This window comes from Propithecus coquereli, unplaced genomic scaffold, assembly GCF_000956105.1.
Source record: "Propithecus coquereli isolate 6110/MARCELLA unplaced genomic scaffold, Pcoq_1.0 Scaffold358, whole genome shotgun sequence".
NCBI lineage: Eukaryota > Metazoa > Chordata > Mammalia > Primates > Indriidae > Propithecus > Propithecus coquereli.
Window position 1 is genome coordinate 1,480,779 of NW_012149263.1, and position 21,646 is coordinate 1,502,424.

Here is a 21,646-nt window from a genome sequence, read left to right on the forward strand (position 1 = left end):
CCGCCCGGGCACAGGTGTCCAACCCGGCCAGGACCCCCTCCTGGGACCCAGGTGTTCCGGCTCCCAGACTCCAACTGGGCTGCGGCGCGCGCCCGCCACAGAACCCGGCCCCGCGAGCCCCATTCAAGCGCGCCCTGGCCCGGAGTTTCTCAATGGAAGGGGCGGGACTCCCGGGCGACCGGGGCGGGGCGAGCGGGATGGGCACCCCCGGGCCTCGCGGGGACCGAGCGCGCGCAACGGGCAGGCGTTTCAGAGCGTCTGGGGCTGCGGGCAAGAAGACTTGGGGGGCTCCCGGAGTCTTCCAGCCCGGGGCCGAGTGGAGCGCGAAGGGGGCTCCGGGCCTGGGTGGTGGGAAGCGCGCTTCCGAGGCAGAAGTTGGCAGGAAAGCCAGCGCAACTGCAAATCTCGTGGACCTCGGGGGACACACACCCAGGATGCTGGTCCCTGCCCTGCTTGTCCTCCTGTTCTGCTTCAGAGGGCGCGCAGGTACCGCGAGAGGGGAGAGGACGAATGGGGGGTGCGGTGTTGGCTGGCTGTCACTTTACTAGGGAAGAGAGGTTGGGGGATCCTGGGGCTGGGGGAAGAGAACTCTGGAGGCCTGGGCTTCTGAGCCTGAGGGAAAGCGGGGCTGGGAACTGGACTCCTGGGTCCTGAAAGAGGGGGTTCTTGCGTGTGCTAAGCTCGGCTCTGCTGCCCCGTTCTCCTAGGCATGTCGCCCCATTTCCTGCAACAGCCGGAGGACCTAGTGGTGCTGCTGGGGGAGGAGGCCCGGCTGCCTTGCGCTCTGGGCGCGTACGGGGGGCTGGTTCAGTGGACCAAGGACGGGCTGGCTCTAGGGGGCGAACGGGACCTGCCAGGTGAGGCCGTGCTCTCCATTCAGGCAGGGCTGGCTCTTGGGTGCTGCTGGGCTTGAGCTATTCCTGAAGTTTCTATTTTGACATTTCCGAGTTTGGGAAATTGATGGGCTTGGGTAAACATTTGGGAGTCCTGATTTTTGAGCTGTTTCTTTGGGGGTGACCCATAGAGTTTGGGATTATTTTACTGTAAAATAGTATGTAAATGCAGAAAAGTGCAATGAACATAAATGGAAGATTTGCCACAGTAAGTAGACACCTATGCAGCCAATAACCAGGTCCGTTGCCAGCCCTCCCACAGGCCCTCTTTATTTCCTTCCTGGGTCACAGCCCTCCTGCTCCTCACCCCAGAGGTAACATCTCACCTAACTTTTATGGCAATCATCCTCCTGCTTTCCTTTCTGACTTCATCACCCCACATTTGAGTGACTCTGTACTGGGAGGGAGTAAGAGTCTCTCTGGGCCCAGGACACACTTTTTAATAATGCTTTACCACCAACCGTGTGGGCCAGTTTCTGGTGTGGGGGTGTCTGCGGATAGAGGGTTGAGGCCAGGAACTCAAAACCACGGTGTGACTGTGTCTTTCCTGACGCCAGGGTGGTCCCGGTACTGGATATCAGGGAATGCAGCCAGTGGCCATCATGATCTCCACATTAGGCCTGTGGAGCTCGAGGATGAAGCATGGTATGAATGCCAGGCTACACAAGCAGGACTTCGCTCTCGACCAGCCCAATTGCACATACTGGGTGAGGACCCAGCCTACCTGTCCCCAGAGAGCCCAGGGGGGCAGCCAATGCTAGCTGGGAGTATCAGAGTCCAGGGAGCCCAGGGCAGTGGTCAGTTGGAGCTGAGAAGATTAGTGTCTCAGCCCAGGATCCAGTTCTGACCCCAGATCCACCCTGCAGTCCCCCCAGAACCCCCTCTGGTGCTGGGAGGCCCCTCTGTGTCTCTGGTTGCTGGAGTTCCTGCGAACCTGACCTGTCGAAGCCGTGGGGATGCCCGCCCCACCCCTGAGCTGCTGTGGTTCCGAGATGGGATCCAGTTGGATGGGACCACCTTCCACCAGGTCAGGTCCAAATCCCTGTGCAAGCCCTTGCTCATTCAGGAACACTTGGGGCCCACTCTGACCACAGACTCATCCAGAAAAGAAGAGGGCATGGGAGGGCAGGGGTTCAAAGGTTGGCGCCCCTTGGAATATGATTCAGGGTAAAGACTTCAGGGCCAGACTACCTGGTTCAAATCAAGGCTCAGCCACTTGCTAGTTGATTCATCTTGAGTAAATTATTTAACCTCCCTGACCCTCAGTTTCCTTATCTGTACAATGAGGACAATAATAGTATGCGCCTGATAGGGTAATTGTGAGGATTAAGGAAAGTAATACCCATAAATGCTTAGAAGAGTGCCTGACACATAGTAAGCGCTCTTTAAGTGCACATAAACTCATTGTTACTATCCACACCTCCAGACCGTGCCAAAGGAAGGGACCACTGGGTCAATGGAGAGCACCCTATCCTTGACCCCTTCCAGACGTGATGATGGAGCCACCTTGGTCTGCCGAGCTCAGAGCCAGGCCCTACCTGTGGGGAGGGACACAGCTATTACGCTGAGTCTGCAGTGTGAGTGCAGCCGGCCCTGGGACAGAGGGGTGTGGGCCTGGACCCCTGGATCTGGGAGAGCAGGAGAGGACAGAAGGCTGGCACACGGGGGTACCTGGGGAAACTGGGAGCGGGAAGCCCAGACTTCTGACTCAAAGGAAAGAAGGCACTAGGGACCCAGACTCCTGGAACAGAGGCACTAGGCACTGGCTTCCTAGGACAGCAATGCAGGTGTTCATGGTCCTTGCCCCGCTGACCATTGTCCCACTCCAAAAGACCCGCCAGAGGTGACTCTGTCTGCTGAGCCACAGACTGTGCAGGAAGGAGAGAAAGTCACTTTCCTGTGCCAGGCCACTGCCCAGCCTCCTGTCACCGGCTACAGGTGAGGACAATGACCAGGTCTCAGCGGGCCTAGGGAGGGCTGGGACCAGAGTGGGTGTGCCGGGGAGGGGAGACAACACTAACAGCGCCACCACCTCCTCAGATGGGCGAAGGGAGGCTCCCCGGTGCTCGGGGCCCGAGGGCCCATGTTGGAGGTCCTGGCAGACGCCTCCTTCCTGACCGAGCCGGTGTCCTGCGAGGTCAGCAACGCCGTGGGCAGCGCCAACCGCAGCACCGCGCTGGACGTGCTGTGTGAGCTGGGCCGGGGCGCGGCCGCGATGGGCGGGAGGGAAACGCGGGGCCGGGGCGGGGCCTAGGCGTGCGGGCGCGGGCGTGCCGCAGACAACTAGCAGGCGGAGCGTGGCGGACCTGGGCCTTTGAGGATGCAGTGCTTCCGAGGGGCTGATCCCGGGACAGGGGCTTCATTCCGCCACCCCATTCAAGCGACCCCTCCTCTCCTGCCTCCAGTTGGGCCGATTCTGCAGGCAAAGCCAGAGCCGGTGTCCGTGGACGTGGGGGGAGACGCCTCCTTCAGCTGCGCCTGGCGCGGGAACCCGCCCCCACGGGTGACCTGGACGCGCCGCGGTGGCTCGCAGGTGAAGCCCCATCAGCGGCAGTGGCTGGCGGTGGGCCCGGCTTCCTCTCAAAGTCCCGGCCCTGACGCCCTCCCCCTGTCCCAGGTGCTGGGCTCCGGGCCCGCGCTGCGTCTTCCGTCGGTGGGGCCGGAGGACGCGGGCGACTACGTGTGCAGGGCTGCGCCGGGGCTCCCGGGCCTGGGCGGTGGCGCCGCGGAAGCGAGGTTGACTGTGAACGGTGAGAAAGCGGGCTTTGCAGGGGACCTGGCGGGTCCCGGGACGCGGAGGGGAGCGGGTGGAAGTGGGCGTGGCCTTGAAGGAGGCCGAGACCTGGCGGGGCCTGGCGATTGGAGCCCGACCCCTTGAAGGCGAGGCTTTGGGGGATCGGAGTCTGTCGAGGGGCGTGGCCCTGGCGGTTGGGGTTGGACGCGAGTGCCCAGGCCTGGTCCCGCGTTGCTGAGAATGGCCTGGGGGAGGGCGAGACCTCTCCTCTCGGTGACCCGCCGCGTCCATCGCAGCTCCGCCGGTGGTGACCGCCCTGCACTCCGCGCCCGCCTTCCTGAGCGGCCCCGCCCGCCTCCAGTGTCTAGTCTTCGCCTCTCCGGCCCCAGAAGCCGTGGTAAGGAGATGTCGCCCCTACCATGACCCGTCATCCAGCCGTGATCCCTGGCCTCTCACCCGGACCTCCGAACTGCTGTGACCATCTCTGACTTTCCCGACATCCCACCCGCTTCTCCCCTCCGTCCCCAGTCTCTTCAATGCCTTCCCTCTTTGTGCCCCCAGGTCTGGTCTTGGGATGAGGGCTTCCTGGCGGCGGGGTCCCAGGGGCGATTCCTGGTGGAGACATTCCCGGCCCCCGAGGGCCGTGGGGGGCAGAGTCCAGGCCTGATCTCTGTGCTACACATTTCGGGGACCCAGGAGTCCGACTTTAGCAGGGGCTTTAACTGCAGTGCCCGGAACAGGCTGGGTGAGGGAGGCACCAGAGTCAGCCTGGGCCGTAGAGGTGAGACCCCGCTGGAACACCCCACATCTGGGGATTCCAAACCCCGCATGTATAGGGATCCCCAAACCCAGTGCTGCCAAACCTCCCGCCTGCAAATGCATAAGCCCCCAAACCTTGGGAGCTTCAAAACCATGGATTCATTGAATCCCAAGACCCCAAAACAATAAATTCCCTCAACTACAGAATCCTAAACTGAGAGACCCCTCACGGTTAGGGCCCCAAGGAAGGGAACTGGGGAATTGCAAAGTACAAACTCAAACTCTAAGACTGCCAGACAGGGAGTTTAAACCGAGTACTCTCAAACTTGTGGGACCCCAAATTCATGCGCCCTTAAACCCTGAACGAGGGGACTACAAACCTTGAGAATCCTCAAACTTGGCAAACCCAGGGATCCCCAAAGCCAAGCCCTGAGCCCCCATCCCCCAATTCCTTCTCAGGATGCCCCCTCTACTCCCTGCAGACTTGCTGCCCACTGTGCGGATTGTGGCCGGAGTGGCCGCGGCAGCCATGACTCTCCTTATGGTCATCACTGGGGTGACCCTCTGCTGCTGGTGCTATGGCAAGGGTCAGTGCCTGCGCCCCGTCCCAGCCCCCCAACTCCCCAAACCCCCATCCCCACACATGCCCTCCGCAGTGTCTGGGTCTGGCCCTGGGACCCGGCCCGAGTCCCATCTCTAGCCCTGCGCGGGGCCTGGCTCACCTTCAGGCTCTGGGTCTCCTCGGGGACATGCTCCTCACCCTCCCAGCGTTCTTATTGGTCCCCCACTGCCCCCACCCCATCCGCTCGGCCCTCTCTCCTCCCGCTTATTGTTATCCACAAGCTGAGACCCCATGGCTGACCTCCGCCCCTCTCTGTCTGGGCCTCAGGCTCTTTCTCAGAGCAGAAGAACATGGTGCGAATCCCAGGCAGCAGCGACGGCTCCAGTTCTCGGGCCCCCGAGCAGGAGGAGACAGGCAGCCACGAGGACCAGGTAGGATGCCAGACCCGACAGTGCCTCTAGACCCAAATAATAACCCAGTCCCAAGCCAGCAGGCAAACTCAAATAGGGAGTCCCAAATGCCCCCATGTCCAAATGTGCCCTGACCCAGTTATTCCCTAGGCCCACTGTGTCTCCAGGGTCCTCCTGTTGCGCGGAGTCCGGTCCCCAGCTCCCGGGTGCTCTCAGTCCCTCCCGCCTCCAGGGGTGGGCTGAAGGTCCTTGGGGCCTGGCTCTGCCACAGGAGGATCCTCTGACCACTCCGTCTCACTGTGTTCCCCACCCCAGGGCCCCATGGTGCTCACCGACCACAGTGACCCGGTTCAGGATGAGGAAGGGGCTCTGGAGACCAAGGCGAGTGCTGTGTTCGGAGGAGAGGGGCCCCCTTCACTGTGTCTCCAACTCTCTCCCACTTCTGTCCCCTCATTTTTCCTTCTCTTGCCCCAGAACTGGGACCCAGGGATCCCCAAAGCCACGCCCTGAGCCCCCATCCTCCAGTTCCCCCTCCAGTCCCCTCCTCCTGCATCCGGGGCCATCTCGCCCAGCTCCACTATGCCCGAGTGTCTGTCCCAGCCTTAGCTCCTCTCCCTTGAGCCCCAGACTGGGGTTCACTCCGCCTGTGCCTTCCCCATCGCGGTCATGTTTCAGACCTTCTGGATGCTTCTCCCTGGTTGCCCCCTCATAGACCCCTTCCACCCACCACGTTCTACACTGGCCGCACATCTCCCCAAACCTGTCCTTCCTTTGGGATCCCATCTCGGGACAGCCCCATTGAACCCCTAGACCAGAGTCCTCTCTCTCCTCTGGCCTGAAACACTCCCACCTTCCTTCCCGTGTCTACCCAATGTCCCCCTCTGTTCCTCCACTGCCAGCTCAGATAGTTCTTGTTCCCAGAAGCCCATGTTTCTTTCATCACTGCCTGGTCACCCTGCCTGTGCTTTCCCCAGTCGCAGCCTTGACGCCTCTGGGCTCTGTGTGGCAATTTGTCTTTTGCCCTTGGCCTGGGATCTCCATGAGGACAGAGTCCGGGTCTTTCCTGGGGACAGACATGTCTCTAGCAGCGTCACAGGGCACGACACAAGATCAAAGTCTAGGGGCTGTTGGGCAGATGAATGATTCTCTCCTGTCCTCTCTGCATCTTCTGCCGCACTGCCAGCCCTTAACAGGCCTATCTCTCTCCACCTCTGTCTCTGCCTATCTCCTTCTGTCCCTTTGTCTCTTGTCACTGTTCTTTGTCTCACTTTGTCTCTCTGCTGGTCTGTGTCTGTCTCTTTGTCTCTGTGTCTCTGCCGGCTCCTGTTTCTTTCTGTCCCTCTTGGTCTGGCTCTATCTCAGTGCGTCTCTCCATCAGTGACCCTCACGCCCTGTACACTCGTTTGCCTTACCAAGTCCTATTTGTCCCCGCAGGATCCAACCAATGGCTACTACAAGGTCCGAGGGGTCAGTGTGAGCTTGAGCCTTGGCGAAGCCCCTGGAGGAGGCCTCTTCCTGCCACCCCCATCCCCCCTCGGGCCCCCAGGGACCCCTACCTTCTATGACTTCAACCCGCACCTGGGCATGGTCCCCCCCTGCCGACTGTACCGAGCCTGGGCAGGCTACCTCACCACACCTCACCCTCGAGCTTTCACCAGCTACCTCAAACCCACTTCCTTTGGACCCCCAGATCTCGCCCCTGGGACTCCCCCCTTCCCATATGCTGCCTTCCCCACACCCAGCCACCAGCGTCTGCAGACTCATGTGTGACTTCTCTCCAACGGAAGAGTCCTGGGATCTTCAACTTGCCATGATGGGTTGTCCTGATTTCTGAGGAACCAGAACAAGTTGACGACCTTACACCTCCAAAGCTGAACACTGGGGGAGGGAAAGACCATTACAATTGTCAGGATCGTTGGTGTACAGTCAGCTCAGCCAAAGAGGATGCCCCAAGTGGGAGCAAGATAGCCACTGCGCCCACCATTCCCCTGTGTAAGAGACATTCAAGATGGCAGATAGGCCCTTTGTAAGGGATGGGAACAAGGGGTGATGGGAGTTAGGGGCAGGGATGAAAGTTCTTTCTAGTCACTGAAAGGAGATATTTCAAGATAACCACCTGTGTTGAGAAGAAAGGTAGCACAGGGCAGATCAAGACAGAGGGCAGACCCCACCCTGCCCCGGTGCTGCTCCCTGAGGGGCACTTTGCTTGGCCAGTGGAAGTGCAGCCAAAATGGCCGTTCACTCCCTGGGAACCCCAGATGGCCACCATCTTGATTTCTTCCGCTTTCCTTAAAGACTCAGAAAGAACTGGACCCAAGAAGTGAGCATAGGGTGAGAACTGTCACTGTGGAGGTGAAGGGGAAGCTGGGGACAAGAATATTTATGTTTAATAAAAAAAAAGTCAAAGAGGCAAATGTGCCTTAGGGGTTCTCCTGGCATTATTACCCTTCATCAAGGAAGGGGTCCGTCAAATGTGTCTCAAGGTCCTTCCTTTACCCTACCTATGAGGTGCCATAGGAGCAAAACCATGAGCCACCGCTCAGCCTTTGCTACCTGTTTAGCACTCTAGGCTGTTTTAATATACATCTTACACAAACACACATAGATGCTTACACAGAGTCGTAAACAGAAACAGCCACGACACACGTGTACACACAGACACACATATAGATGTCCACACAGTTGCACACACAGGACAAGGCTGCCCCACTTGGCCTGGGGAATACAGAATTCTACACTCTTAATTGAGACAAACCAGTGAGCTCTGAAGGGGAGGTGGTGGCGGGAGACTAGGGGTGAGAAAACAGAAATCCCCTGGTCCTTAGAGCAAGGGGAGGGGTGTCTAGACACTTGTCCTGAGGTGCTGGGTCCTTGGTGCGCCCATCAGGACCTGACTCAGGTCATCCTTAAAGAAAGGGCCTGGGGGCTTTGGTTTATGGACCCTCGAGCTAGGAGTTAAAGGTCCAGACCCCCGGGAGCTTTAGGAAGCAGGGAGACTGAACTCGCGGGCCGGAGGGAGAAGGGGCGTGAGGCCCAGACTCCCTGATCTGAAGGAGGGGGCTGCGGGCGGGGGAAGGCTGTAGTACTGGAGTCCCTGGAGCAGGACAAAGCGCAAAGCCGATCGTGGGTGTCTGGGTCTGGGGGAGGAGAGAGCTGGGGTGAGAGTCCTGAGGGAGGACCCCAAATCCACAGCGGCGCAGCCCATGACCCAGACTCCTGGCTCGGCTCTTCATGGGGTGGGACGCCTGGAATCTCAAGGGGCGGGGGCCCGGCGCCGGCTCCCACCCGGGGTTCCCGAGCTGCTCCACTCTGCGCAGAGCCGCCACGCTATTGTCCTGGCCAGGAGGGCGGGGCCGGCGCGGGGCGGGGCTGGCGGCGCCGGCGCAGCCCGGGGGCGGCGGGAGGAGGCGGCGGCGGCGGTGGCGCTGGAAGCTCCTGTCACCGCTGGGGCCGGGCCGGGCGGGAGTGCAGGGGACGTGAGGGCGCGAGGGCCGGGATATGGGGCCCGCCAGCCCAGCCGCGCGCGGTCTGGGTCGCCGCCCGGGCCAGCCGCCGCTGCCGCTGTTGCTGCCGCTAGTGCTGCTGCTTCTGCGCGCGCAGCTCGCCGTCGGGAGCCTGGCCGGCGGGAGCCCCGGCGCCGCCGAGGTGAGGCCCGGCCGGGTCCTGGGGGGTGGGGGAAGGGGCGGGACCGGGCCTCGGGGGCCCCGCCGCGGGCTTGTCCTGGGCAGAAAGCTCGATCTTTCCAGCCAGGTGACCAGCCCCCAGGCGCCCCTAACGGCACTAGGCATTCGTGAACCCAGAATTCCAGGCCCCAGCTCCCGCACCATCTGACGTCCCAGCCCTCTCCCACCCCCGGGATACCAACTGGCTTTTCCAGAAGCCCTGGTCCCAGAAGTCCAGCCCCACCTCCAGACCCTCTCACCCTGGGTGACTCGGCCCCAGCCGCTTCCCACCTGAACATTGTACCCACCAGGCAGCGAGGCACTTGGATCTAAGAATCCAGGCCCCTTGCATCCTCTGGACCCATATGAGAGCCCTCGAAGGCCCCCAGGACCAAGGAGTCCAGGCCTGCGGACACTTCCAACCCCAAACAGGATGTAGCTCCCCAGTCCTCAAGGACCTGGTGTCAAGGCCTGCAGGGCCCTGAAGCCAGGCCTTGTCGTCTTTACACCCTGCAATGGGAGCCGGTGCTAGGGATGGAGGGAGGAGGGGCCAGAACGCCTGGGTTCTGGCCGCCTCCTCCGCGATTCAGGTTTAACCCCTTCGGGCTCCAGCGTCTCTACGCTGGAGTGTGGGCGGAGCCTGTCTCCGCAGCAACAAGGCCGAAAGAATCCGGGGGGGGGGGCACCCAGGTTGCTATAGCAACAGGAGAGCTGGGGCGCCCCCGCCCTATGGGAGCTGTTTCCCAGGGAACGGTGCCTCCACGGGGGCGGGGGCGCGGTCCTTGGGGGAGGGGGTCGGTGCTGGGAGTCTGAATGTCTGGGTCCTAGGGAGCCGTAGACCAGAGAACCCTCATGCCAACGTCCCCCGGGCCCTCACTGTCCCCTCCGCCTCCACCTCCAGGTCCCGGGGTCGGCCCAGGTGGCCGGACTATGCGGGCGCGTAGCCCTTCACCGGGACCTGCGCACCGGCCGCTGGGAACCAGACCCTCAGCGCTCGCGGCGCTGTCTCAGGGACCCGCAGCGCGCGCTGGAGTACTGCAGACAGGTGGGCGGGGCCCAGCAGGAGGGGCGTGGTCAGCGGGTCCAAGGTGGGGCGGGGTCGACCATTAACCGGAGACTTGCAAGAGGCGTGGTCCAGGGCGAAGAGGGAGCTAAGACAGTGCGGGAGGCTGGGGGGCGTGGCCAACGAAGAGGAGAAGCTAGGCTAGGGCACGACCTCTTTTGAGAAACTGAGTCAGGGAAGGGGGGGAACCGCGCTAAGGAAGATAGCCAGAGAAGAGGCGGGCTTTAGCAATCTGGTGGGCTTTGCAAGGAGTAGAGGTATAGGTGGGAGTGGCCAAAGGAGAGGCGGGCCTAAGACAAAAAGAGACTTTATGGACCCCCAAGACGCGGAAAGGGGTGGAGCCCAATGAGAGCGGGGAGTGGGGGGGTAGCTAGGAGGCTTGGCTATGAAACGCGACAGAAGGGACACTTACCGAGAGGCCAAACAGAGAAGGAGGCGGGGCTTGGAGGGTGAGACCTATGGGAATATGAACCTGATGGGGGAGGGGGTCGTGATGGGGAGGTGGGTTTAGAGAGGTTGAGTTTATGGGCAGGTGAAGGGGCCTTCATAAAGAAAGTAGACAGGAAAAGAGGGAGGGCAAGGATGGCGGGACTTTTAAGGGAGAGCTACTAGGAGGCATGGCCAATGGGCACGAGGGTCTTAGACAGCTAAGGATGGTTCTAGGGAGAAGCAGGGCCTAGGGAGATGTTCTTATGAATATCAGAGCCTTGAAAAGAGCCATGGCCAACGGAGAGGGGTGGCTGGCAGGGACGGGGCAGTGGGTTGATGGCCCCCACCCGTACCCGCAGATGTATCCGGAGCTGCAGATTGCACGCGTGGAGCAGGCTGCTCAGGCCATCCCCGTGGAGCGCTGGTGTGGGGGTTCCCGGGGCGGCCACTGTGCCCACTCCCACCACCAGGTTGTGCCCTTCCGCTGCCTGCGTGAGTCACAGGCTGGGAGAAGGGAACGGAGGAGGAAATTTCTTGGGGGGGGGGGGGTCCTGCCTCAGGCCCACATTAGGGGGCTGGGTACCTGGATCCCAAGCGGGGCAGAGAAGCTTCTGAGGATAAAACATCTGGATTCTGAGGAGGGTGGGGTTGGTGGCTGTGGGAGGGTCTCACCCTGCTGTCCCCCATTCCCCAGCTGGTGAGTTTGTGAGCGAGGCCCTGCTGGTGCCTGAAGGCTGCCGGTTCTTGCACCAGGAACGCATGGACCAGTGCGAGAGTTCAACCCGGAGGCATCAGGAGGCACAGGAGGTCAGAACCTCGGCCCACCTGCCCCCACCCCCTCCCAAACCCAGGAGTCCAGGCCGTTAACACCCTCTTCCACCAGGACTGAGGAGTCTGGGTCTTTAGTCCCCTCTTCCCGCTGGGATCTAGGAATTCCGTGCCCTAACCCCTTCCTCCAGAACCGGGAATCCAGGCTCCCAGCCTCATCCTCCCCCAAGACCTGGGTCTGGCCCCGTCTCCCCCTTCCTGCCCCAGAATCCTGGCATCTGGGTCCACTCTTCCTGCAGGCCTGCAGCTCCCAGGGCCTCATCCTGCATGGCTCGGGCATGCTTTTGCCCTGTGGCTCAGATCGGTTCCGAGGTGTGGAATATGTGTGCTGTCCTCCTCCAGTGACCCCCGACCCATCGGGGACAGCAGTTGGGTGAGTGGAAGGGAATCCTCCATGCCCATCCCAAGGCTCCTGAGGCAGGGGATGGGAACCTGGGGGCCTGGGCCTGGGTTCTTACTGCCTGGGTCTTCTCCTGCTCCCTCAGTGACCCCTCCACCCGGTCATGGCCCCTGGGGGGAAGAGTAGAGGGGGGTGAGGACGAGGAAGAGGAGGAATCCTTCCTACAGCCAGTAGACGATTACTTCGTGGAGCCCCCACAGGCCGAAGAGGAAGAGGAGGAGGAAAGAGTCCCACTCCCGAGCTCCCATGCCCCGGCAGCGGTCAGCAAAGGTGAGACAGTCTCTGAACCCCCAGGCCTCTCCACCAGGGAGGGAAAATGATCAGGGGGAGCCTTGGTGTGGGGCCTATGGGAGAGAAGCCCAACGGGAGGGAATAGAAGATGGGAGTGGCTTTGGATGCAGCAGAAGAGGCGGGACTCACCCGTGAAGAATGCAAAGGGACAGGGTGGTTTGGGGGTGCTTGTAAGTGGAGGAGCCACTTGGTAGATCCTCAGGATCATTTGGGGAAAGCTTAGCAGATGGTGTAATGGGTTCCTAAGCTTTTCAAGAACAGCCTGGTGCAGAATCACATCTCCCATGATGCCAGGCAGCTGCTATGGTTAAACCGGATGCACGATGGTCTCCAGCGCGCTCCAGGAAATGTAGCTCTCCCGGTAGAAAAGGTGACCTGGAGGTGGGCTGCAGGCTGACCTCCTGATCCCTGGTTTTGCAGTCACCCCCACCCCAAGGCCCACAGATGGTGTGGACGTTTACTTCGGCATGCCTGGGGAAATCAGTGAGCATGAGGGGTTCCTGAGAGCCAAGATGGACCTGGAGGAGCGTAGGATGCGCCAGATTAATGAGGTGATGATACTGGGGACCCTAAGACTCCCCATACCACAGAGCTCCCGGAATACCAGGGACACTTTAAAACTACCTCCAAAGGTTCCCCAAGCCTCCTTCGACCCTAAGCCCTCAACACCACCCACTAAGATGACCAGGATCCCTGACCCACCTAGAATTCCTCTGAGATGCCACCAGACTCTATAGGAGCTCTGGTCCGTGGTACTCTTCCTCTTTAAACTCCTCTGGGTCTTCCCTCTTGGGAACCCAAGAGCCAATGGGACTTAAGGGATCTGGAGCCTCCAAAGTCTTGAAGAGGGATTGGGGCACTCGCCAGGTGCATCAGGGTGGATTTTGAGATCCTGAAGCTCCCCTCCCTGCCAGGTGATGCGTGAATGGGCCATGGCGGACAACCAGTCCAAGAACCTGCCCAAAGCCGACAGACAGGCCCTGAATGAGGTAGGACAATCACCAGCAGGTCCTACTTGTGCCTTTCTGCCACCTGGTGCACTCACCGCTTTAGCCTGGCTCTGGACACGTCCCACCCCACCCAGTTCCACACCTTCCTATTTATCTCTGCCTCTTTTGGCCTCACCTCTACCCTGGCTCTGTCCCTCTTGGCTGCTTCTGACCTGACATTGCTCCGTTCACATAGGCCGGGTTTAGCCCTGTCTTCACCCGACCGCCTCGAGGGCTGGCTCTGGAGTCCTCTCCCAGGCTGGGCCCTCTGCAGACGTAGCCAGGTCCCTCTCAGTCTCTCTTTGGTGCATTCATGTCCCTGTCGGCCCTGCCCTCTGTCTGGTCCTCCCCTCAAATCTCACCTCTCTCAGCCTCACCTTGGTGCAGCCCTACCCCATGAAGATGCCGCTCAGGTTGGCCCCCGTTCCAGTTCTTGGTCCCACCCCTACTGGTCCCATTTAGGTGCAGTTTGACCCTGCCCGGGCCGGGAGCCCTCCCTTCCCTACATGCCTTGGTTCCTTTCATCTTAAAATGCCTTGGTTCCTTTCATCTTAAAATGGCCAGTTCTGCTCCCAAATTGTTCTCACCCAATCTTACACTTTACACCCTCAGATTGGCTCCCTGGGGCCCCCCACTCCACCTGGCCCTGTGGCCCACCCCTTCCAGTCTCCTTTGACCCAGGTGGGCTCTGCCCAGGTCTGGGCCCATTGGACCCCACCCCACGCGGCCCTATAGCCCTGCCTTTCCAGACTGCCTCTGCCCCAGGCTTTGACCCATCTTCCCCTCTCCTGATCCTGTGCCCACCCGCCTGCCAGCACTTCCAGTCCATTCTGCAGACCCTGGAGGAGCAGGTGTCTGGTGAGCGACAGCGCCTGGTGGAGACCCACGCCACTCGCGTCATCGCCCTTATCAACGACCAGCGCCGAGCTGCCCTGGAGGGCTTCCTGGCGGCGCTGCAAGGGGATCCGCCTCAGGTGTGGGGGCTGTGGAGGTGGAGAACAGGGGGCGAGAAGGGCCGGGGCGGGCCTGGGCAGCCTTTGTCCCTTCCACAGGCGGAGCGCGTCCTGCTGGCCCTGCGGCGCTACCTGCGCGCGGAGCAGAAGGAGCAGAGGCACACGCTGCGGCACTACCAGCACGTGGCCGCGGTGGACCCCGAGAAGGCCCAGCAGATGCGCTTCCAGGTGCCCGGCTGCTCCTCGCGCCCCAGTCCCTCAGCTGCTCGTGCCCCTCGGGCTCTCGTCTTGTCCCTTGGATCCCCTTTCTATCCCGGGAACACCCCCTTCTCTGCCGCGAGACCCCTTCCATTCCCTCAACTCCACTTCTTCTACTTCTTCCCCTTGGATCCTTATTTCCTGACCCTGGAACATCGCCCCACACTGGGCTTTGGACCCCCTTTCCTGTTCCTTGAATTCCTACTTCCTGTCCCTTGATCCCACCTCCTGTCCGTTGGAATTCTTCCTCCTTCCCCAGAATCCCCTTCCTGTGCCTTGAACCCTGTTCTTGTCCCTCAGTCCTCCCTTCTCCCAAACCCCACTTGTTCTCCCTGGAACCCCTGTTCTGTGCCCTCAGATTCTAATTCCTGTTTCTTGGATGTTTTCTTCCTGTCCATGAATGCTCCGTTCTGTGCTCTTGAACTGCAAATCTTGTCCTTGAACCACGTCATTTCTATATGACCCTCCACTCCCATCCCTGTCTTGGGAACCCCCGAGATCCCACTTTCTGCTCCTCAGACCCTACGTCCTGCCACTCCTGCCCCCCTCGTGTCTACTTCCTGTCATCTGTCCCATGTTCCTGTGTCCTATACTTACCTTGTCCCCCAAGCCCCGCTTTTCCCAGCACCCACTCCTTTTCCTCAGACCCTGTTGAATTCCTGCTACATCCCACCTCAGTTTCCCTATCTCCAGCCCACACCACCCAGTTCATCCCTCATCCCCACTCCCCACCAGGTGCAGACCCACCTGCGTGTGATCGAGGAGAGGATGAACCAGAGCCTGGGCCTGCTGGACCAGAACCCCCACTTGGCGCAGGAGCTGCGGCCCCAGATTGGTGAGTGCCCGTCTCCCCGGCCCCCATTCCAGACCTCCAAGGGAAGACCTTGCCTCCCCAACTTCAATCCTCCCCACTTTTGGTTATCTATCCCCATGTAACAAACCACCCCAAAACTTGGTGGTTTAAACGAACAGCCATTTTTCTTTGTTCATAATTCTGCCATCTGGTCTGGGTTCAGCTGAGCGGTTCTTCTGGTGGTCTTGCCAGAAGTCAGGTGTGCAGCTGTCTTTAGCCAGAAGGTCATCTGGGGACTGGGGCTCCAGCACACATGGGCCTCTCTCCCTGTCCAAGTAGGCTCGGGCCTCTCTTCTCCAAGGAGCCTCTCCACGTGGTCTTGCCAGCAGGGTAGCTGGACTTCCTACGTGGTGGTTCATGCTCCCCAAAATGCCGGGTCTTCTTAAGGCTTGGGCTCACATTTTATTGGTTAAAGTAAGATATAAACCCAGTCCAGATTCAAGCAGAGGTGCCTAACATGAATACCAGAAAGTGTGACCTACCACAGCCTAGCTCTATGGTGACTTCCTCCCAGCTATCCCACACCTAACCCGAATCCTCCTGATACTCAAGGACGCCATACTCTTGAAACTTCAAACTTCATCCAGCTCCCCACTTTGCCAGGTCACACTTACAGCTGCCCACGCTTGGGGCTGACTCTGCCGTCTGCGTGGTCTCCCAATAACTCTGCTGTTAGGATGCCCCTTTACTCCCCCCGCTGTGTTTTGTGGCGTCCCTATGCTCACCACCTCGGCCACCTTTCCGCATGTTCCCCCAGAGGAGCTCCTCCACTCTGAACACCTGGGTCCCAGCGACTTGGAAGCCCCCGCCCCTGCAGCCAGCAGTGAGGACAAGGCTAGGCCACAGCCTCCAGATTCCAAGGACGGTGAGTGAACCAGACTTGGGGAAGAAGCCCCAAACCTCATTTCCCCTAAAGTGTGAGGGTGTCTTAGCCACCACAGTGAGTGGCAGGACGGGGAGGAATGTCCAAGGTTACCGGGGGCGGGGGGACCTCTGTAGGATCCTTGGTGCTACTTCTTGGTCCCTGGGAGGATGTTTCTCTACCCTTTTGTTGACGATACCATCCTCTCTTCACTGCCCCACCTGCCCTGCCTCCTCTGGCTGCCAGCAGACACCCCCATGACTCTTCCAAAAGGTGAGTGTCTCACATAGTAGACCCCAGCCACTAAATCCCACTGAATCCTTGAACCCAGAATGGAAAAGGGTCCAAACACTGGGGACCCCATACCTCCTGGGATAGAGTCCGGTGTGCTTTCTGGCCCCCTCCCCAGGGGGATAGCACCCCTCTGGACCCTCAAGAATGAGATAGGACTTGGGGATGGGGTCCACAGAACAAGATGCTGCACCCCCTGGGAAAGAGAAGATGTCCCCCCTGGAGCAGTATGAGCGAAAGGTAAGTTAGTTGGACCTGTGGGCTCCTGCGGGAGGACAACAACAGGGCCTGGACTGCTGGGGCTGGGGGAGGAGGGTGCTGCGGGTTTGGATTCCTCGGCCTGAGGGAAGAGGGGAGACAAGGACACGGACTCTGGGGTTCTAGGAGAGAAGAAGGCTGGGGGACACCTTCTTGAGCCCCTGGGGAGGAGGAGGCTGGGGCCCAGAACCCTGGGGTTCTGACACCTCCTGCTCCCCCAGGTGAATGCATCTGTTCCAAGGGGTTTTCCTTTCCGCTCATCGGAGATTCAGAGAGACGAGCTGGTAAGAGGGTGAATTTCCCAGGTGCCAGGGGGAAAGGTCAGAGGTCAGCAGCTAGGCTGCGATTCCCAAAGCCACACAGGACCTTGGTGAGTCTGAAAGATGCCCTCTGCTCCATCTCCTTTCCCTGCAGGCACCAGCCGGGACAGGCGTGTCCCGTGAGGCCGTGTCCGGTCTGCTGATCATGGGAGCAGGTGGGGGCTCCCTGATCGTCCTGTCCTTGCTGCTCCTGCGCAGGAAGAAGCCCTACGGGGCCATCAGCCACGGAGTGGTGGAGGTGAGACACTCCAGGATAGGGTTCCAGAGCCTGGGCACAGGTGGGCTGTGAGATCTGCAGGAGGTCCCTGCACCCCACTATCCTTCCCCTGCCCTGGTTGTAGGTGGACCCCATGCTGAGCCTGGAGGAGCAGCAGCTGCGGGAACTGCAGCGGCATGGCTATGAGAACCCCACCTACCGCTTCCTGGAGGAACGACCCTGAACCGGCCCCCTTCATGCCTTCAGCTGAGCCCAGACCTTCCCTCTTCCTGGAGCCCCAGAACCCCAACTCCCAGCCTAGGGTGGGGGAGGGACTCTTGAAAAGGTAATTTCACACCCTTTGTGAGGGGGCTGGAAATTCTTATTTCCCCTTTCCATTTCCAAATTCCATCCCTAAGAAGCCCCCAGATATTCCCAGCTGCCTCCCTACATGGGACCTCCTCACCTTAATTTATTTTGCAAGTTAATTTATTGCTCCTTAAGGTGACCGTCATCTTGGTCCCAGTGTCTGTTGTTCCCTGGAATTCACCCTCCCACGTTTGCCCCACTAACATCCCAATAAAGTCCTTTTCCCCACCAGGCCATCCTGTGTTCTATGGGAGAATGGGGGAATGAGTGTGTAATCACAGCTGGTCGTGGGTGTCCATCCCGCCCAGACCTCCTTCGCCTCTTTAAGCCGGATGAGGGAGCTTTGAATCTGGGAGGGGCCTGCAGGACCAGCTGGCACGCAGGGAGCCAGGCTCAGGGACCTTGGGTAGGCTCCTGGCGCCTACACAGGAGCTTTCCGTGGTGCTGAAGGGCCGGGACTTCTCGCCTTCCATCTGCTGGCCACCGGCATGGACCCCAAGGAGGCTGGGCTCTGGCAAGTTTCTGCTGCCCTCTGCTCGCCCCCACATACAACCACACACAGCATCCCCCCCAACCCGCGAACCCTACGAGGGACTGGGAATCTTGAACCACCCTTCCCATTCCCAGAAGTCTTCATCCCTTCTTAGGGAGTCCGTAGAAAATCCCCCTGGGGTATGAAAATTCCAGTCATGTGTCCCATAGAGGGATATATGATGTCTGCAGGTGCCTGTTAGAGTTCATACCCTCACGTGTCCCATTTTGTGACATGCTGGAGTTAGCCCTCTACATATGCTGTTACCTGTCCCAAGAGCCTAGTTGTAGGGATGAAAAGGGTCGATGCTTGTGGAGATGTTAGAATTGTGCCTGTCACTTAGCAAGTGTTTGTTAAATACATTTTAAAACATTGTAGCAGCAAACACTCATGTAGTGTTCACCCTGGGCCAGGCACTACCCAAGGGCTTTCCATGAATTGGTGCCCTTAATCATTACTTCCATCCCCTGGCGCAGACACTGTGACCATCCCTATCTATCGATTAGGAAACGGAGAGAGAGAAGTTATATCTCGTGTCCAAGGTCACCATCTAGGGAGGGTCGGAACTAGGAATTCAACCCAGGAAGCCTGGCTCCAGCACCCACACCCATTGCCTACTTTGCTAACCTGCTGTCTTTGATCTGCTTTTTTACAACTTCCCAGCAGATGGCAGTAATGTGTTGTGTTGTGTGTGTGTGTGTGTGTGTGTGTGTGTGTGTGTGTGTGTGTGTGTGTGTTATGTCAGTTGTATTATAATGTCAGTATATCACACGATTTTTCTGACATGACTTGGGGAAGGGAGCACCTATTTCTAATTCTCCCAAAGGGCCTATGAGGTAGCAGTGTCTCTTCATAATACATACATGTAAATACAGGTCATGTATATTAAATATACACCTGGTAGGTGTTGGGAGGAAGATGCCTTCGTGATGCAAGTTGGATGCAATGCCACAGCTTCCTTACAGAACTCAGTTTGCACCACCATTCTGCTACCGGGTATACCTTCAGTCACACTCAGGTGAGCCCAGCAGAAATCTGTGGCCAACACCACAAGCAGGGGAAAAGCTGCCTTTGTGTTTTCACGACCAGGACTGATCAACAGGCTAACAATAGGTAATTTACACCCAGCCAGATGGGGCTGCTTTAAGCCTTAAGTTTTGGGGCAGAGACACTGGCACGTGCCTGAAGTGAGCTAAAATACACCTAGTTTGTTGTCCGTGAGAGGATCTGAGTAGGGGAGCCATGATGGGTCAGAGGGCTTTCTGGGTGATTAGAGCTGGATGGAAGCCAGAGCAGAGGCTGCGTGCAAGTACGAGAAGGGGTGCATTGTGCAGGTCCTCTGTCTTAATGTGGTTTTCTTCAGAAGCAGAAGCCAAGGCAAGGGTTTGAGGGCCAGTTTATGGGGAAGGAACGGGGAACACCTGCAGAGGAGGCGGGACGCTACGCCAGGAAGGGAAAGCAGCCAGTAAAGGATATCTTATCCGCCCACACCACCGCGGGAACCGGAGCTCCAGTCTGCTGGGGAACGTGCACTTGTGAGTTATCCCAACAGGGAGGGGAGGGGCCTGGTGTATTTATACACCATCAGTCCTGGCCGAGGGCTGCCGGAGCAGGACGTGGGCACGAACCCCTGGTTTTCAAGGCTTGCCACGCTCGCACGCAGAGCAGAGCAGCACCAGAGGTCTGAGAACGCCCGCGGGCAGAGATTGAGGTGCTGGCGCTGGCAGGCAGCCCCTGTGTGTCCATGGGGCGAGGGGGAGGGGATGTGGCCCTGGCACCCACAGTGGCTGCTGCACGCCCCAGCCAGGCAAGCGCGTCAAACCCGAGTCCTCTGTGGGGTATCCCAGCCACTCCCCTGTATTAATGTCCCCAGAGATCAGACGACAGCAGTTCTAGTCCAAAGCGAGTTTAATAGAAGTTTTAGGGATGTTCATTCAGATTAGGGGAGGGACTCGCTGTGGATGTGGAGGTCTGGGACAGGGCCCAGTGAGTTCTGAACTGGAAAGCAGCGGACCTGACGATCCCTAATCTGAGCGGGTCCTTCCTATGTCTCTGGCTTAGGACTCCAGGGGCGTGGGAGCTGGGGAGGGTCGGGAGCTATCTTAGGAGCTCCAAGTACCACGTAGGGGGATTACATCTGGGTTTTTGGGCATGAAGAGCTGAGTTAGGGGAGAGAACCCCAAAAGGTCTCAGTGAGGACAGGGTTAGGGGCCCAGGTGTTTCACAGAAACAATCAAGGGGCCTCGATTTCACAGAAATCATCAAGAGGGCTCCTTGTGGGTGGGGGAGGGGTGTCAGCATCCCAAATATTGGGGACTGTTCACCCCCCAGCAGCCATTTTGGGGTTTTAATGTAAGACCCTAATGGCGGGATATTCCACATACATTATCATGGATTTGCACATTAGCATACGCTGGCTGTCCCACAGGACGGTGGGGACTGGAAAATCAGTCCAGGTTCTGGGTTTGAGTCCTAAGAGGACAGGCCTGGGGGCGCCACACGGCTCCTCTTCAACAGCTGCCGGAGCTGCGGAAAGGCAAGGCAGAGTGAGCGGCCTGGGAGGCGGGAAGGCGCCGTGCGGGGCAGGGCTGGACAGGAGAAGCTGGGTGGGGTCAGGGGGATGTGACGCCCAGGGGTCCAGGGTCAATTCTGGGCTGGAGGTGAAGGTCTGGGTCACTCCAAATCAGAACTGTGGGCGCAGGGAGAGGTGCTCTGGCTGGGGGTTCCCACCCTGGGGTTAGCACCGAGGGGAGTCGAAGGGAAGAAATGAGGGGTCAGAAGTCACAGCTGAGGTCAGGACCCAGGGTTAGGGGCAGGGGACCAGGGGTCATACTTGGGGATCAAAGGTCACACCTTGAGGTCAAGATTCAGGTCATACATTGAGGTCAGGGTTGGGGTAGGGGTCAGAGGAGTCACCATACTGGGGTGAAGGATCAAACACGGAAGTCAGGGTTGGATAAGGGTTGAGGTCACCTTCTGAGATAGAAGTCACCCTCTAAAGTCAGGGTTGGGTGGAGTGGGGAGTCACCCTGCTGGCTCAGAGGCCGCTCCGCAGCCAGGCTCGGTGCTTACCCCCTCAGGGCCCGGCCCGGGCCGCAGCAGGTGGATGGGCTGCTCGTTCTCCAGGTTGCGCAGCGTCGGGTCCGCCCCAGCTGCCAACAGGCGCCGCACGATGGCCTCCTGGGCTGGCCCAGGGGGCAGGGCGGCCGCCATGTGGAGGGCTGTGTTCCCGTGGGCCTGGAACAATGATGGGAGGGCTCAGCAGGCTGACTCAGCCGGCCTAGGCCCTCCACACCGTATTTCACATTCTGCCCCGTCCACGTCCTACACGCGCCCCCTCGAATCCCTTCTCAGCCACACTCCACACGCCCCGCCGCGTCCTGTTCCACACACTTCCCCGCAGTCTGTGTCTACCTCCCACGCACAGATCCCACACATCCTCCCCTCCCCGTCCACAGCCCACAGGACCCCCAACACCTCACTGCCCCTCTGCGCCATGTCTCACACGATCTGCACCTCCCGGCCTCGGCCCCCACCTTCATGTTGACGAAGGCCCGCAGGTCTCCCCGCGGCAGCTCCAGCAGCAGCTGGACCAGGGTGGGGTTGGCAGCCTGCACGGCCAAGTGCAGAACCGTCTTGTTGCTCTTGATCTCCTGTGGGGAGAGGAAAGCAGAGGTCGGATCAATCCTCACACCCAGGCCCCTCCCACTGAACCCAGGAGCCTTTAGATACCC

At 59.6% G+C, this 21,646-nt stretch overlaps 3 protein-coding genes across 4 annotated transcripts in view; 2 read left to right on the top strand and 1 right to left on the bottom strand.

Annotated features, from left to right (window-relative positions):
* Window positions 1–213: 213 nt before the first annotated feature.
* KIRREL2 (kin of IRRE like 2 (Drosophila)) lies at window positions 214–7,763 on the top strand. Its single transcript, XM_012651520.1, has 15 exons — window positions 214–486; window positions 708–857; window positions 1,451–1,600; window positions 1,760–1,920; window positions 2,320–2,470; window positions 2,726–2,831; window positions 2,934–3,082; window positions 3,299–3,426; window positions 3,511–3,643; window positions 3,924–4,024; window positions 4,189–4,408; window positions 4,869–4,973; window positions 5,276–5,379; window positions 5,674–5,739; window positions 6,793–7,763. Exons 1-15 carry the CDS (start codon window positions 435–437, stop codon window positions 7,126–7,128), a joined length of 2,112 nt encoding a protein of 703 aa, XP_012506974.1. The 5' UTR covers window positions 214–434; the 3' UTR covers window positions 7,129–7,763.
* A 901-nt stretch (window positions 7,764–8,664) lies between these two features.
* Window positions 8,665–17,611, top strand: APLP1 (amyloid beta (A4) precursor-like protein 1). 2 transcript variants are annotated; one of them, XM_012651569.1, is made up of 17 exons: window positions 8,665–9,003; window positions 9,922–10,065; window positions 10,872–11,004; window positions 11,207–11,319; window positions 11,580–11,713; window positions 11,826–12,010; window positions 12,452–12,582; window positions 12,946–13,020; window positions 13,836–13,994; window positions 14,073–14,201; window positions 14,967–15,066; window positions 15,842–15,949; window positions 16,193–16,219; window positions 16,416–16,477; window positions 16,717–16,779; window positions 16,910–17,053; window positions 17,157–17,611. In XM_012651569.1, the coding sequence occupies exons 1-17, from the start codon at window positions 8,857–8,859 to the stop codon at window positions 17,253–17,255; spliced, it is 1,953 nt and encodes a 650-aa protein (XP_012507023.1). In that variant the 5' UTR covers window positions 8,665–8,856; the 3' UTR covers window positions 17,256–17,611. The 2 variants fall into 2 exon arrangements, with proteins under 2 accessions (XP_012507023.1, XP_012507025.1); XM_012651571.1 differs by lacking the exon at window positions 16,193–16,219.
* A 2,362-nt stretch (window positions 17,612–19,973) lies between these two features.
* NFKBID (nuclear factor of kappa light polypeptide gene enhancer in B-cells inhibitor, delta) overlaps window positions 19,974–21,646 on the bottom strand; it is a 7,787-nt gene continuing 6,114 nt past the window's right edge. The window contains exons 10-12 of the mRNA XM_012651572.1: window positions 21,449–21,565; window positions 20,985–21,149; window positions 19,974–20,438 (exon numbers count right to left, since the gene is read on the bottom strand). Coding sequence (XP_012507026.1) covers window positions 20,385–20,438; window positions 20,985–21,149; window positions 21,449–21,565 — 336 coding nt within the window. The 3' untranslated portion in view covers window positions 19,974–20,384. The remainder of the gene's footprint in view (window positions 20,439–20,984; window positions 21,150–21,448; window positions 21,566–21,646) is intronic.